We start from the raw sequence: 16,645 nt of genomic DNA on the forward strand, positions 1-16,645 counted from the left end.
ACGCTAGAGATGCTGTTGAAGATGTACAGTTTCGGTTTCCAGATCCATTTCTTGGCTCTGTTTAACCGCTTCGACTGCTTTGTGGTGTGTGGTGGCATCCTGGAGACGGTCCTGGTTGAGTTGCAAATCATCCCTCCCATCGGCATCTCTGTGCTGCGCTGTGTCCGCCTGCTCAGGGTGTTCAAAGTGACACGGTAGGTAACTGCTGGCCTGGTCCCAGATCTGTTTGTGCTGTCTTGCTAGCTTAATTCCAGATCTGTTTGTGCCATCTTGCTAGTTTGGTCCCAGATCTGTTTGTGTCGTCTTGCTAGCCTGGTCCCAGATCTGTTTGTGTTGTCTTGCTAGACTGGTCCCAGATCTTTCCAGAATACGCTGCTATGCAAATCAAATGTACTTCTGAAGGAACTCTCTGAAATGTCACTCTCTGCAATTGATTAAATGCTTTGCATGCATGAATTCCATATGGAAGGGTACTGCATACCTTGATTCTTTACCCTCAAACACTGAAACCATCTGTCTCCTGTTTAGGCACTGGGCAGCCCTGTCAAACCTGGTCAATTCACTGCTCAACTCCATGAAGGCTATCTGCTCTCTACTGCTCCTGCTCTTCCTCTTTCTAATCATCTTCTCCCTGCTGGGTATGCAGCTGTTTGGGGGCAAATTCAACTTTGATGAGACTCAGATGAAGAGGAGCACATTTGACACTTTCCCCCAGGCCCTGCTCACCTGCTTCCAGGTGACTTATACTTCTAATACCCTTCACACTACAATCACATAGCATGTGCTTTTCCTTACAGACCCCCTCTTTCTGTCTCTCTCCCTCTCTCTCTCTACCTTTTTCCTCTGTAGATCCTTACAGGAGAGGACTGGAATGCAGTGATGTATGATGGGATCATGGCTTATGGCGGGCCAGTCTTCCCACAGATGATCGTGTGCATCTACTTTGTCTCCCTCTTTGTTGTCGGTAACTGTATCCTTTCTGTTTACCAAGACAGAGTGTTGGTTATTCCATAATCAACATTTGTACAAAGCCATTTAATGTACACAAGCCTCTATTAAGAGGTACTCTAGAAGATACAGACTGTACTGATCTGTATTCACTGATGTTCTCAAGCTCTTGGTCAGTTCCTTAATATCTCTTGATCAGATATCCTGCTCAATGTCTTCTTGGCTATCGCTGTGGACAATTTGGCAGGAGATGGTGGAAAAAAGAAAGTAGAGTAAGTATCACAAAAGGCAGACAAAGAAAAGGTATAATTTGATGGTCTGAGCTTAGTACTGGACATCTCTAAGTAGCATCAGTAATAAGGATGATATGTAGATGGTGAACAACGACCAAGTGCTGAAAGTGCTTTTCAGAGAGAAAAAGGAGGAGGAAGAGGACTGGGACGATGACGAAGACAAAGAGGAAGATGCAGCGGTATGTACCTAGATGTTGTTTCAGGGGAACAATACACAATTATTTTTATTTTATTTGATTATTGATTATTTACCCCCTTTTTTGTGATTACGATCTTGTCTCATCGCTGCAATTCCCCTACGGGCTCGGGAGAGGTGAATTTAAAGTCATGCGTCCTCCGAAACATGACCCGCCAAGCCGCACTTCTTAACACTCGCTCGCTTAAACCGGAAGCCAGCTTCACCAATGTGTCGGAGAAAACGCTGTTCAACTAACGACCGAAGTCATCCTGCAGGCATCGAGTTGCTAGAGCCCCCGAAGTCATCCTGCAGGCGTCGAGTTGCTAGAGCCCTCCTGGCCAAACCCTCCTCTAAACCGGACGACGCTGGGCCAATTGTGCACCGCCATATGCGACTCCCGGTCACGGCCTGTGATCCTCAGTGTTTTAAAGATAAACAATTATCTCATGTTTGCATTTCTTTTGCTCACTCTTTCCTTGTGCAGAATGAGATGGATGACTGGGAGGAGAATGAGGAGTTGAGAGCCATTGAGGGTCTGGAGGGTAAGTTTTGTTCCATATACCTCAGATGGTTCCTCATCAGACTGTGACACATGAATTGTTATCTAAAACTGCTGATCTGATCAACTCCCCTCTCTCTCTAGGAATTATGCCTGTGAAGCCTGAATTTTCCGCTCCAAAAGAGAAGATTGAACCCATTCCAGATGGTAGCTCCTTCTTCATTCTTGGAAAGAGAAACTGGTAAGTCACAGCCATAGAGCCCTATGGGTTCTGGTCAAAAGTAGGACACTATATAGGGAATTGTGTGCCATTTCAGAGCACCCATATAATTTGCATGTTCTCTCCTCTCCCCTCAGCCTCCGAGTGGCCTGTCACAACCTCATCCACCACTCCTACTTCACCAACCTCATCCTTGTCTTCATCATCGCCAGTAGCATTTCTCTGGCTGCTGAGGATCCAATCAGAGCTCACTCCTTTAGGAACAACGTAAGGCAAAGAAACTAAAGAGCCTCTAGATATCTCCTCAGCCAACAGTCAGTCCCGACCTCACAACCAAACACAAACTACTGCCCAATCAGTATATAACTGTCATTGATTCGACTGTTCTCACTCAACTCTGCCACACATCTACCGCCACTGATCAACAGTTTCAACCAAAATTACTGTTCTCATACTCACTCACCTTACACCGGCCACCAGCAAATAGTGTTTCAATATGGCTGTCATAATCCTGACATAGGATATCTTGTCTATCCTCAGATGCTTGGCTATGCTGACTATGCATTCACCTCCATATTCACTGTGGAAATTATATTGAAGGTAAAATAGGACCAAATATGTTTTGTTATATTTACTTCCTTTTGGAATGTTCCTTCATTGTGAATTGACAATGTTCTGCATAGGCTATCTTTCCTGCTGGCAGTGGCTGTATCAGTGGAGGATGGTGGGAGGAGCTATAGCAGAACAGGCTCATTGTAATGGCTGGAATGGAATCAATGGAACGGTATCAAACACTTCAAACATATGGAAACCCCATGGTTGACCACATTTAATGTATTCCATTACAATGAGCCCATCCTCCTATCGCTCCTCCCACCAGCCTACACTGAGCTTTATGTCTATCTGTAAACGTATATAGTTGTACACATGGCATTGTAAGTGCCATTTAGAATCCCCCGTAACTCTTGTGATTTAATCTCCCTCTCTAGGTGACAGTTTTTGGTGCGTTCCTTCATCCTGGATCGTTCTGTAGGAATGCCTTTAATCTTCTGGACCTACTGGTTGTCAGTGTGTCGCTCGCGTCCTTCTTCCTCCAGTGAGTATCTGTCAGAATGTTAGCTCAGCAGGCTTGAACCTCCAGCTTTAAAGCTTGTGCCTGAGGTGAAGCAGGGGGTACATTGACAATATAGTACAATAACTTTCAACCAACCTTTACTTGCCAATACTGCCTTTATTATTTGAAAGGCTCTGGTGTCTTATAAACCTTCTGTTTCCAGTTGCAGGTGGAACTCCAAAAACCAGAGAATATTCAGAAAAATATTAAATCCACTTTTTCTATCGATCAGAGTTGTGTAGGTTACTTTCTAAATGTAATCTGTTGCAGTTACTAGTTACCTGTCTAAAATTGTAATCAGTAATGGAACATTTGGATTACCCAAACTCTAGTATCTGTAATCTGATTACAATATCTTTGCTGGTAATGTAACTGGTTACAGTTTTTGTAATCATATTAAATGTAACTGATTGCATGTACATGTAATCAGTTACTCCTCAACCCTGGTATCGAGTGAGAAATGGCCTTTCACATGTGTGTAAATATTTGTGTGTGTTGTTTGAGTCGCTCTGCGTGATGTGCTGTCATCATCTTCTACATATGGCTACTGCCACATTGCTTAGAAATGACAAAGATGTTGTAAAATGCCAGATGTCTGGCAACTAAGATGGTGAGGAACCTCCTCTCGAGGTGCAAAAAGTGGATTTAATATTTCTCTGAATATTCTCTGTTTTTTGGAGTTTCACCTGCAACTGGAAACAGAAGACACTGGTGCCTTCCGAAACAGGAATTATGAAAAGTATCGGCAAGTAAAGGTTGGTCGAAAATACTGGAGCTGTATCATGCTTTTCAATGGACCATTGGATCAAAGGCCATCACAAGATAGTTAGCTAGCTATGCAGATGGATGTAAGATTTGATCAGCTGTCGGTGTGTGTCGGTGTATCGATGTGTTATATTGACATAATACTGTAACAGCACTCTCTGCTGGTCAGACAAGAACAAGTCTTTGTGATTCATTCTCACACTCTTATCTGCCTCCTCTTATATTCTCAGTTCCAGCGCTATCTCTGTGGTCAAGATTTTCAGGGTACTCAAAGTGCTCAGGCCTCTTCGAGCAATCAACAGAGCCAAAGGACTCAAGGTAATCATTTGAAAACTTTGACCACCTCTCTCTTGCTCTCTCAAATACAGTTGAAGTCGGAAGTTTACATACACTTAGGTTGGAGTCATTAAAACTCGTTTTTCAACCACTCCACAAATTTCTTGTTAACAAACTATAGTTTTGGCAAGTCGGTTAGGACATCTACTTTGTGCATGACACAAATAATTGTTCCAACAATTGTTTACAGACAGATTATTTCACTCATAATTCACAGTTTCACAATTCCAGTGGGTCAGAAATGTACATACATTAAGTTGACTGTGCCTTTAAACAGCTTGGAAAATTCCAGAAAATGATGTCATGGCTTTAGAAGCTTCTGATAGGCTAATATACAATTTACATAATTTGAGTCAATTGGAGGTGTACGTGTGGATGTATAACAAGGCCTACCTTCAAACTCAGTGCCTCTTTGCTTGACATCATGGGAAAATCAAAAGAAATCAGCCAAACCTCAGAAAAAAATTGTAGACCTCCACAAGTATGGTTCATCCTTGGGAGCAATTTCCAAACGCCTGAAGGTACCACTTTCATCTGTACAAACAATAGTACGCAAGTATAAACACCATGGGACCACGCAGCCGTCATACCGCTCAGGAAGGAGACGCGTTCTGTCTCCTAGAGATGAACGTACTTTGGTGCAAATCAATCCCAGAACAACAGCAAAGGACGTTGTGAAGATGCTGGAGGAAACGGGTACAAAAGTATCTATATCCACAGTAAAACAAGTCCAATATCAACATAACTTGATAGGCCGCTCAGTAAGGAAGAAGCCACTGCTCCAAAACTGCCATTAAAAAAGCCAGACTACAGTTTGCATCTGCACATGGGGACAAAGATTGTACTTTTTGGAGAAATGTCCTCTGGTCTGATGAAACAAAAATAGAACTGTTTGGCCATAATGACCATTATTATTATAACATCATTATGTTTGGAGGAAAAGGGGGAGGCTTGCAATCCAAAGCATGGGGGTGGCAGCATCATGTTGTGGGGGTTCTTTGCTGCAGGAGGGACTGGTGCACTTCACAAAATAGATGGTATCAGGAGGATGGAAAATGTTGTGGATATATTGAAGCAACATCTCAAGACATCAGTCAGGAAGTTAAAGCTTGGTCGCAAATGGGTCTTCCAAATGGACAATGACACCAAGCATACTTCCAAAGTTGTGGCAAAATGGCTTAAAGGACAACAAAGTCAAGGTATAGGGTGGCCATCACAAAGCTCTGACCTCAATCCTATAGAAAATTGTGTGCAGAACTGAAAAAGCGTGTGCGAGCAAGGAGGCCTACAAACCAGACTCCGTTACACCAGCTCTGTCAGGAGGCATGGGCAAAAATGTATTTTTTGTGGGAAGCTTGTGGAAGGCTACCCGCAACGTTTGACCCAAGTCAAACAATTTAAAGACAATGCTACCAAATACTAATTGAGTCTATGTAAACTTCTGACCCACTGGGAATGTGATGAAAGAAATAAAAGCTGAAATAAATCATTCTCTCTGCTATTATTCTGACATGTCACATTCTTAGGACCACTTTATTTTAACTGACCTAAGACAGGGAATTCTTACTAGGATTAAATGTCAGGAATTGTGAAAAGCTGAGTTCAAATGTATTTGGTCAAGGTGTATGTAAACTTCTGACTTCAACTGTAACTGCAAACGTGGTCTTGTCTCTGCTTTTGTTGGCAGAATGTAGTGCAGTGCGTGTTTGTGGCAATCAAAACAATCGGAAACATCTTGATCGTCACAACGCTCCTCCAGTTCATGTTTGCCTGTATTGGAGTGCAGCTCTTCAAGGTACTTGGTCATTGCTTTTAGCAGTACTTTGAAAATACTCTGTATGTTGTCTTCTCATTATAAAGCCATGTGATGTTCTGCTCTGTGTGTTACAGGGAAGATTCTACAGTTGCACTGATGAAGCTAAACACACTCCATATGAGTGCATGTAAGACTTCATATTTTGTCATTTATTTGTCTTTTAGCCAATGCATCACTCAAATTCCTGTCATGACATACTACTGTATATGTGATTTACTAATAAGCATAGCTTTGTGTGTGTGTGTCTGCGTGCTTTGTGTTTTAGGGGAACGTTTGTGGTGTATAAGGACGGTGATATGAATCACCCTATGGTGAGAGAGAGGAAATGGCAAAACAGTGAATTCAACTTTGACAATGTGCTGCAGGGCATGCTGGCCCTGTTCACTGTGTCTACATTTGAAGGCTGGCCGCAGTGAGTACCAAAACCACACATTAGTACATATGATGACTATCTGTTTATATATTAAACTTTTCATCTCTCCCATTATAAACTCGTAGGCTGCTGTACAAGGCCATCGACGCCAATGCAGCAAACCATGGCCCTATTTACAACTACCGTGTGGAAATCTCCATATTCTTCATCATCTACATCATCATCATCGCCTTCTTCATGATGAACATCTTCGTGGGCTTCGTCATCATCACGTTCCGTGAACAGGGAGAATCTGAGTTCAAAAACTGTGAACTGAACAAAAATCAAGTTAGTCCTTTTCCTTGATGAACTTATTTTGACGTTCGTCACAATCACAAAGCTACTGTACCTTATCATGTCAAAGGCATTCAGTCCACTGAGAATGCGAGTGATCACTTCACCTCCCACCTTCCCTGTGTCTCCTGTCCTGCCCTCCACAGAGACAATGTGTACAGTACGCTCTGAAAGCCAAGCCCATCAAGATCTACATTCCCAGAAACCCATCCCAGCTAAAGTTCTGGAAAATCATCGCCTCCAGCCAGTTTGAGTACATCATGTTTGTCTTAATTCTTCTCAACACCCTCACCTTGGCTGTGCAGGTACAATACTGCAGTTTCAACTACACCTAGTCATAATGTATGCATAATGTACATTGAACCAAAATATAAACGCAACATGTAAAGTGTTGGTCCCATGTTTCATGAGCTGAGATAAAATATCCCATGCATTTTCCATGCGCACAAAAAGCTTATTTCTCTCAAATTTAGTGCACAAATGTATTTACATCCCTGTTAGTAAACATTTCTCCTTTGCCAAGATAAACCATCTACCTGATAGGTGTGGCATATCACGAAGCTGATTAAACATCATTAAACAGGTGCACATTGTCCCGGGGACAATAAAAGGCCACTCTAAAATGTGCAGTTTTGTCACACAACACAATGCCACAGTTTTGAGGGAGCATGCAATTTGTATGCTGACTGCAGGAACGTCCAACAGAGCTGTTACCAGAGAATTGAATGTTAATTTTTCTACCATAAGCCGCCTCCAAGATCGTTTTAGAGAATTTGGCAGTAGGTCCAACTGACCTCACAACCGCAGACCACGTGTATCGCGTTGTGTGGGCAAGCGCTTTGCTGATGTCAACGTCGTGAACAAAGTGGCCCATGGTGGCGGTGGGGTTACGATATGGGCAAGCACAAACTACGGACAACTAACACAATTGCATTTTATCAATGACAATATGAATGCACAGAGATAATGTGACGAGATCCTGAGGCCAATTGTCGTGCCATTCATCTGCCGCCATCCCCTCATGTTTTAGCATGACAATGCATGGCCCCATGCTGCAAGGATCTGTACACAATTCCTGGAAGCTGAAAATTTCCCAGTTCTTCCATGGCCTGCATAAACACCAGACATGTCACCCATTGAGCATGTTTGGGATGCTCTGGATCGCCTTGTACGAAAGCATGCTGCAGTTCCCGCCAATATCCAGCAACTTCGCACAGCCATTGAAGAGTAGTGGGACAACATTCCAGAGGGCACAATCAACAGCCTGTCCAATTCTATGTGAAAGAGATGTGTCGCACTGCATGAGGGAAATGGTGGTCACCCCAGATACTGACTGGTTTTCTGATCAACACCCCTACCTTTTTTTTAAGGGATCTGTGACCAACAGATGCATATCTGTATTCCCAGTCATGTGACATCCACAGATTAGGGCCTAATGAATGTATTTCAATTGACTGATTTCCTTATATGAACCGTAACTCAGTAAAATCTTTGAAATTGTTGCATGTTGCGTTTACATTTTTGTTCAGTATATATTGCAACAGGAATAAGATTGTAAACTGTTTACATGTATTGCCCTGCAGCATTATGAGCAGTCTAAAACATTCAACTCTGTGATGGACATCCTCAACTTGATCTTCACAGCCCTATTTACCATAGAGATGGTCATCAAGCTACTGGCTCTCAGAACACATGTGAGTTCAACAGGCTTTCACTGGACACATGTTGATATCATTACAGTGTTCTAATGTTCCATGTTCTAATGTTCTGATACCATGTTCTAATGTTCCATGCTGTTGACTGTGTTTGTGTGTGTCTGTATATCCAGCAATATTTCATTGATGCTTGGAACACCTTTGATGCTCTGATAGTTGTGGGCAGTGTGCTAGACATCATGGTCTCAGAGCTTAGTGTGAGTACTATCTCTGTATCTCCTTTAGCTACTTCATGTTACATCATCTCTTGCATCCTCAGCCATTTCTTTACGTTAGGGAAACATGTGATGCTTAGAAAACGCTTGGAAGATAGACCTGCAACACTATTTGTGTACTGTTATTCATTGTAACATCTCAAGGTCAGTTTAACAAACGCATTGCTTTATAATACTCTTGTGTAGGGTTTGCTACAGTCAGAATAACTGTTGGATGTTCATATATGTCAGGGCTCTCCAGCCCTGTTCCTGGAAAGCCACCCTCCTGTAGGTTTTCGCTACAACCTTCGTTATAACTAACCATCATATCAACCAGCTAATTATTAGAATCAGCTGCGCTAGATTAGAGTTGTAATGTAAACCTACAGAATGGGAGCTCTGCAGGAACAGGGTTGGAGAGCTCTGATATATGATATCTAATGTATATCTTTCTGTTTTTTTCTATTTCCAAGGGTGGAGATGAGGATGGAGAAGTAAGACCACGACAGGGACACAACTCTCTCCTCTCTGTCTCTCTCTCTCACCTTCTTCTCTCTCTTTCTGCCTCTCTTTTTCTCTCTGTCACTCTCTCTTTCAAAAAAAATATTTCCTTTAATCTCTCTCAATAAATTGTGTGAAAACAAGCTTCTGTTCCCTAAACCTCTGTGTTTCTGTCCAGGCCATTGAGGCCGCAGCCAAAGCCGCAGCTGTAGCTGTACCTGGAGCACCGCCCGGGGCCAAGAAGGAAAGCGGAAAAGTATCCATCACATTCTTCCGTTTGTTCCGAGTCTTGCGATTGGTCAAGCTGCTCAGCAAAGGGGAGGGCATTCGAACCCTCCTCTGGACTTTTGTCAAGTCCCTCCAGGTCAGTGCTATGCTCAGGCAGATGTCAAGACGAGACAGACAGACATGCACAGTGTTGATTTTTATTTTGTAAATCAAATGTATGTTTCTACCTCTCACAGGCCTTGCCATATGTCGGTCTCCTTATTGCTATGATCTTCTTCATCTACGCTGTGATCGGCATGCAGGTGGGTCTCCTCCCATGTATTGTATCCCCTTCAAAAGTATTTAAAATGCAGCTGGTGACAATATGGCCTATGCTCACACCTTTTGCAGACATTTGGAAAGATTGCTATAGATGACAACTCGCATATCAACAGGAACAACAACTTTCAGACCTTCTTCATGTCTGTCCTACTGCTCTTCAGGTGAGCTCTGCAGGAGAGAGAGAGAAATAGTAAATAGGTAGAAACTCGACCACCTTCTCCTTTTCTCCCGTAGCTATCCACTCTTCGTTTCCCCTCTGTTCTCTTCTTTTCTCTTCTCTGCAGCCTCTCCTCTTCCCATTCTTTCCTCTCCTCTCCCTCCTGTGTCTTCTTTACGTTCCTCAGTCCTAATGTGTGTGCTGTTCCTGCAGGTGTGCAACCGGAGAGCAGTGGCAGGAGATCATGTTGGCAGCATTGCCAGGGAGACGCTGTGACCCCGAGTCAGACTTTGAGCCCGGGGAGGAGAGCATGTGTGGCAGCAACCTGGCCTACATCTACTTCATCAGCTTCTTCATGCTCTGCGCTTTCCTGGTGAGGGAGAGGGGAAGGGAGGGAGGAGGTGGTGTCAGAGGAAGGAGGGGAAATCTGTATGTGAGAGGTCTCTGTTGCGAAAGAGAAGTTTATCTCAATGAGACCAACCTGTATAAATAAGGGACAAATAAAGAAATGTTGAAGCAGACCGGCTGTGATCAATACACTCCGTGTTCCTCTTCTCAGATCATTAACTTGTTCATTGCTGTCATCATGGACAACTTTGAGTACCTGACCAGGGATTGGACCGTACTGGGTACTCATCACCTGGACGAGTTCAAACGAGTCTGGTCGGATTATGACCCAGAGGCCACGTAAGAGACGACTCTCTGTATCTATTTTTTATTTATTTCAAATCATGTATTTTAATGTCAATGGTCTTAACAACCCAATTAAAAGAAAAAATATACACATTCTCTTAAAATTGAAAGGAAAGGAAAGCCATTTATAATTTCTTATATTTCTCTTCTCATCAATCCCTTTTCCCCATTTGGTCCTTTATTTGGTCCTCATTTCCAATGGCTCGTAGTGGAGCTGTGTACATTGTGCTGATTCCTTTCTCTGTTGCAGGGGTCGAATCAAACATATCGATGTGGTCACTATGCTGCGCAGGATCCAGCCACCCCTTGGTTTTGGCAAACTGTGCCCCCATCGTGTGGCCTGCAAGGTAGGGCAGATCATATTTTAATGTTAAAAGTTGCATAAATGAAAAGGTATAATAAACGTATTAGCTTGAATTATTTGTATAATTGAATGTTTGATATATGTCAGATAGTGTGCAGTGATAATGATACCCTTAAAATTACATTTTATTCATCAAAGTCAGACTCCCACTTAATACAGTATATCAAGACAGGCTACATGTCCTACAGCGGATCAGTGGTATTTACTCCCTCAGCCTTGGCTGCCTTTCCTTCTCTTCCCCCTGCCAATCCAATTAAACCCTCCCTCTCTCTTCCTTCTCCACTTCCTCTCCCCTCCTCCCTTTCTACCACTCTTCCTCTCATCTGCTTGCTTGTCCTGTCAGAGGCTGGTTGCTATGAACGTGCCGCTGCACAGCGATGGGACAGTCACCTTCAACGCTACCCTGTTTGCGCTGGTCAGAACCTCACTCAAGATCAAGACTGACGGTCAGCCAGCACACACACACACAGTGTATCATTCACACATCATTATTTAGTGCAGTGGTGCTTGCAGCCTTTACTCCTGTGTTTTTAAAGGTCTTGTGTCACTCCACTAGGGCCTGTTGACCAGGACAACGAGGAGCTCAGGGCCATCATTAAGAAGATATGGAAGCGCACTAAACCCAAGCTCCTTGAAGAGGTCATTCCACCCCCTAGAGGTAAAACTCAGGAGGTGCCTTTTTTAACCAACTAGACAGAGACCTTATTACTGTATACTACCGTATAACCACACAGACCACTCTAATGGTAGTTTTAAAGTTACAGAAATACAGGTTTCTTTCTGTATCTCACTAGGATATTTGTCTGTGTTTTTTATCTTAGTCCTTCTCTATCACTTTCCCATTTGCCTCCTCCCTTTGTTTAAAATGATTTTTTTCCCATTCTCCTCCTCTGTGACGATTCTTCCTGACTTAGGGGAAGAGGTCACTTGTGGGAAGTTCTATGCCAGCTTCTTGATCCAGGACTACTTTAAGAAGTTCCGCAAGAGGAAGGAGCGGGAGAGGAAGAAGAAGGGAAAGGACAAGAAAGACTCTCTCCAGGTATACCAGTTACCTGTTTACACGTGTTACTGTTTGGTGACTGTGTGTGTGTTTGTGTATCACACTTTTTGTGTGTGTGTGGCAGGCAGGGCTACGGTCACTGCAGGCACTTGCCCCAGAGTTGCATCTGGCCTTGGCAATGGAGGGAGAGGAGGAGGAGGGTATGGAGGGAGAGTTGGACGAAGAGTTTTTCAAAGTAAGTATCTCCTATTGACTGTCATTAGTGTATCAAAACAGTATGTACTGACATTTTTTTAATTTCACCTTTATTTAACCAGGTAGGCCAGTTGAGAACAAGTTCTCATTTACAACTGCGACCAGGCCAAGATAAAGCAAAGCAGTGCAACACAAACAACATCACAGAGTTATACATGGAATAAACAAACTTACAGTCAATAATGCAATAGAAAAAAGGCAATAACTAGGCCATAGTAGCGAAGTAATTACAATTTAGCAAATTAACACCGGACACTGATAGCACTGATAGATGTGCAAGTAGAAATACTGGTGTGCAAGAAGAGCAAAAAAGTAAATAAAAAACAATATGGGGATGAGGTAGGTAGATTGGATGGGCTATTTACAGATGGGCTGTGTACAGCTGCAGCGATCGGTTAGCTGCTCAGATAGCTGATGTTTAAAGTTAGTGAGGGAGATATGTCTCCCACTTCAGTGATTTTTGCAATTCGTTCCAGTCATTGGCAGCAGAGAACTGGAAGGAAAGGCGGCCAAAATGATCTGTCTTTTCTATTTTGACATTGATCAAATATGCAAATATCACTTACAGTAGGTAAACATAAATGTTTCTATAGTATTTACAATAAGCAGCAGTTGACTGTATATTAAAGCTGATCTCTCTGTTTTCCCCTTCCTTCAGAATGAAAATGTTTTTGAAGATCCAGGCACCTCTGTCACCAATACTTCATCCACCACTCCCATACCAGGTGACATGGAGGAGTCCACCACCATCGTTTTCATGGAGCCCTTCATCGAGCCCACTATATTCAGCGACGTGGTCACAGAACAGCCATTAACAGCCAGTGAGAGATCAGAATCAGCTCTGTCATCCTTTGATGTGGTGGTTGAACAGCCAACGAGATCTGAGGCCCTCCTTCCACCAGAAGAAGTACCAGCCCAATCCCCGCCCCACCCAGCCGCATCACCACCAAAAGATCCATCCCCTCCCCAACCAGCACCGAACCCATCCCCACCACAGGCCCCATCCCCTCCCCAACCAGCACCAGCCCCACCCCCAACACAGGCCCCATCCCCTCCCCAACCAGCACCAGCCCCACCCCCACCACAGGCCCCATCCCCTCCCCAACCAGCACCAGCCCCACCCCCACCACAGATTGCTTCTCCGCCACAAATGGTTGCCCAATCCCAACCTCAAATAGTGATAGCCCCACCAGAACCAGAGGCAGCTCAAATAGTGTTAGAGGCAGCCGCTGCCCCACCTCAACCAGAGCTAGTGATGGAGGGAAGAGGAGGTGAAACTTATGCTGCACAGCAGGTGTACTACCAACAGTACCCAGTGGGCATGCTAACAAACGACAGGTAAGTGGGAAGGGGAGAGAGGCAGATCTACGTTAATGAAGCTTAGTTGAAGAGCGTGCATGTGTGCGTGCGTGCATAAGTGTTCCCTTTCCCTTCACAGGTATGCATATCAAGAGCAACCTGCAGCATCCCATATCCCACCAGAGTACATGCAGAGTCATGCTCCTAACTTCACCAATGGGAGTGTTGCAGGAGTACCCTACGGAAATGGAAATGGCATGAATGGGAATGGCTATAATGGCGCTATGAATGGTATGAATGGAGGTAGCATGAGTGGCTACACCGGTAATGGTTACATAGGAAACGGCTACAATGGAAACGGCTACAATGGCAACGGCTACAATGGAAACGGATTGGAGCCGTATGTCCGGAGACGTGTTCTTCCTCCCACTCCTGCAGGTAATCATCACATGGTCTCAGTCTTTCTCCTCAACACCAGTAGAATCAGTAGAACTAGAAACACCCAGTGACCGTCTTAGTACATTTCCATGTATTTTCCCGTCCAGGTCGTAAGCCGCCCTCCTTTAACATCCAGTGTCTGCGGGCACAGCACAGCGCGGGTGACATCCCCATCCCTGGCACATATGAGAGTAACTCACCCCCATGCAGATCTAGACTGGTGAGAAACACACACATGCAAAAGAATAGTCAACAAATACTCACTGAATCATAGTCATTTTAATTTAATAATAGAAATCAAGATTTGAGTCATTTTCCTCTTGGCGTTGTCATCCGTCGTCCTCCAGACCCTTGACTCCCGCCGCAGCAGTGTCTCCTCCATATCCTCGGCCTCCTGGGCCAACAATGGAGGAGGACCTGCAGGGTCAATGCCAGGAGCAGGGGTGTCAGCAACATCAGCAGCAGCCGCAAAGAGAGGGCGTCTGCTCTACGCCCCTCTGATGCTGGTGGATGAGGCCGGGGGCACCCAGCAGCTGTGGGGAGACAGGACCCAGGCCACCTCCAGCCTCCCTGCTATTGCAACTAGGCCCAGTGGCTGGTACCCTGGAGCCCCAACACTTCCCATGCACACGCCACAGAACAGGAGCTACACCAACGGCAGAGTGCCCTCCCAGATCAGCCAAAGACTCATAGAGAAAGGCAGTGCAAACAGCCTGGTGGAGTCGGTAAGTGATGAATAAAACAAAACGTCCAGCTAAAAGTCAGCTAAAAATCCCAAGGCTACATATTGTTTACCGGTAGGCTATACCTTATCTGCCTAATGGTGAGTGGAGGAGTCAAGTGCACTCCAAGCGTCAGTAATTTACCTGAAAATTTGCTTTGCTTTCCAAAAAAGTATATTTGCCTAAGTCAGTGATTATGAATATTCAATAAACACTTGTATGCTGTAGGTTGTTGGGATATGGAAATATATATGGAGAGAGAGACTGATAGAGAGAGAGAGATTTGTGTTCAGTGTTTCACTACTCTTCTTACTCTCCCACAGATCCTGATATCAGAAGGCTTGGGCCTCTATGCAAGAGACCCAAAGTTTGTGAACTTCGCCAAGCGGGAGATCGCTGACGCATGTAACATGACCATTGATGAGATGGAAAACGCAGCCACAGATCTGCTGACCCGTTCTACTGGACAGCCAATAGGACGCTTCGAGGAGGAGCTGGCAGATGAGATGAACTGTGTGATTTCCTACTGAGAGAGAGGAAACAGAGAGAGAGAGGGAGGGAGGTAGGGAGAGTAGGAGGGCAATGAGAGCCTTACCTCTCCATCAACATGGGGGGGGTAAGAATGCTGTCGCAAGCTATTGATCTTAGGAAACGGTCTATATCTCTTTGATCATGCTATTTTTCTTTTCCAGATCTTCTCAGTTAATTTGGCTTTGTTGAAAGCATCAGTGTGTCTTGAACAAGAGTCTGAAAGAACCATTGTGAATTAGACGGCATATACAGTACAGAGCCCAACTATTGAGGTTTGGCCTCAATACTCTTTACACATTATTCTAATGTAAGAGTGTACTGTACTATAGCCTGCCGAACATGATTGCAATTCGTATTCTACTATGAACTAGTTTATTGCTATTTTCAAAAGCGGCATTTTTGGATTGTATTTCCATTTTTGGTACTGTTCTAGAATTACTGTCACTTATACACCCAAATCATACAATAACCCTGCTAGGGTCATAAAAACATATTAAAAGCTGGCATAAATCCAAAAAAAAGAAAAAGAAATACAGTACCTGTCTATAGTTCAAGTGAGCTCCACTTGTAACCATAGATCATGAAAATGGGTTTATGATTGTCATGTCAGTTGCCCAGTGAAGCATTAGCATAGCATTAACAGTAGACTTTTGAACCATGTCATGTCATATGAACCTTTCTAGCGCAGGGGTTTCGCTAGCGGAACACCTCGACAACATTCCGCTGAAGAGGCAGCTCACGAAATTCAAAAATATTTTTTTGAAATATGTAACTTTCACACATGAACAAGTCCAATACAGCAAATGAAAGATAAACATCTTGTTAATCTACCCATTGTGTCCGATTTCAAAAATGCTTTACAGCTAAAGCAAAGTCGAAAAAACACACAGCCATTTTTCCAGCCAAAGATAGGAGTCACAAAAAACAAAAATATAGATCAAATTAATCACTAACCTTTGATGATCTTCATCAGATGACACTCATAGGACATAATGTTACACAATACATGTATGTTTTGTTCGATAATGTGCATATTTATATCCAAAAATCTCAGTTTACATTGGCGCCTTACGTGCAGTAATGTTTTGATTCCAAAACATCCGGTGATTTTGCAGAAATACTCATAATAAACATTGATAAAAGATTCACAGAATTAAAGATAGACTTCTTAATGCAACCGCTGTGTCAGATTTCAAAAAAACTTTACGGAAAAAGCATAATCTGAGAACGGCGCTCAGAACCCAAAACAGCCAGAGGAATATCCGCCATTTTGGAATCAACAAATTTAGAAACAACACCATAAATATTCACTTACCTTTGATGATTTTCATCAGAAGGCACTCACAGGAATC

At 43.6% G+C, this 16,645-nt stretch overlaps 1 protein-coding gene across 2 annotated transcripts; it reads left to right on the top strand.

Annotated features, from left to right (window-relative positions):
- The first annotated feature begins 1,154 nt into the window (after positions 1 to 1,154).
- On the top strand, positions 1,155 to 15,358 carry LOC112216220 (voltage-dependent L-type calcium channel subunit alpha-1F-like). 2 transcript variants are annotated; one of them, XM_024376056.2, is made up of 31 exons: positions 1,155 to 1,220; positions 1,360 to 1,420; positions 1,904 to 1,961; positions 2,063 to 2,159; positions 2,276 to 2,405; positions 2,679 to 2,738; positions 3,128 to 3,234; positions 4,248 to 4,335; positions 6,041 to 6,148; positions 6,244 to 6,296; positions 6,435 to 6,581; positions 6,668 to 6,869; positions 7,022 to 7,180; positions 8,459 to 8,569; positions 8,704 to 8,787; positions 9,258 to 9,278; positions 9,464 to 9,649; positions 9,750 to 9,815; positions 9,904 to 9,995; positions 10,205 to 10,364; positions 10,551 to 10,678; positions 10,935 to 11,031; positions 11,392 to 11,494; positions 11,605 to 11,706; positions 11,963 to 12,087; positions 12,173 to 12,283; positions 12,962 to 13,641; positions 13,742 to 14,040; positions 14,148 to 14,260; positions 14,388 to 14,765; positions 15,086 to 15,358. In XM_024376056.2, the coding sequence occupies exons 3-31, from the start codon at positions 1,910 to 1,912 to the stop codon at positions 15,290 to 15,292; spliced, it is 4,266 nt and encodes a 1,421-aa protein (XP_024231824.2). In that variant the 5' UTR covers positions 1,155 to 1,220; positions 1,360 to 1,420; positions 1,904 to 1,909; the 3' UTR covers positions 15,293 to 15,358. The 2 variants fall into 2 exon arrangements, with proteins under 2 accessions (XP_024231824.2, XP_042155469.1); XM_042299535.1 differs by having other exon boundaries at positions 1,196 to 1,420.
- The last annotated feature ends 1,287 nt before the right edge of the window (positions 15,359 to 16,645 follow it).

This window comes from Oncorhynchus tshawytscha, linkage group LG16 (genome assembly GCF_018296145.1).
Source record: "Oncorhynchus tshawytscha isolate Ot180627B linkage group LG16, Otsh_v2.0, whole genome shotgun sequence".
Lineage (NCBI taxonomy): Eukaryota > Metazoa > Chordata > Actinopteri > Salmoniformes > Salmonidae > Oncorhynchus > Oncorhynchus tshawytscha.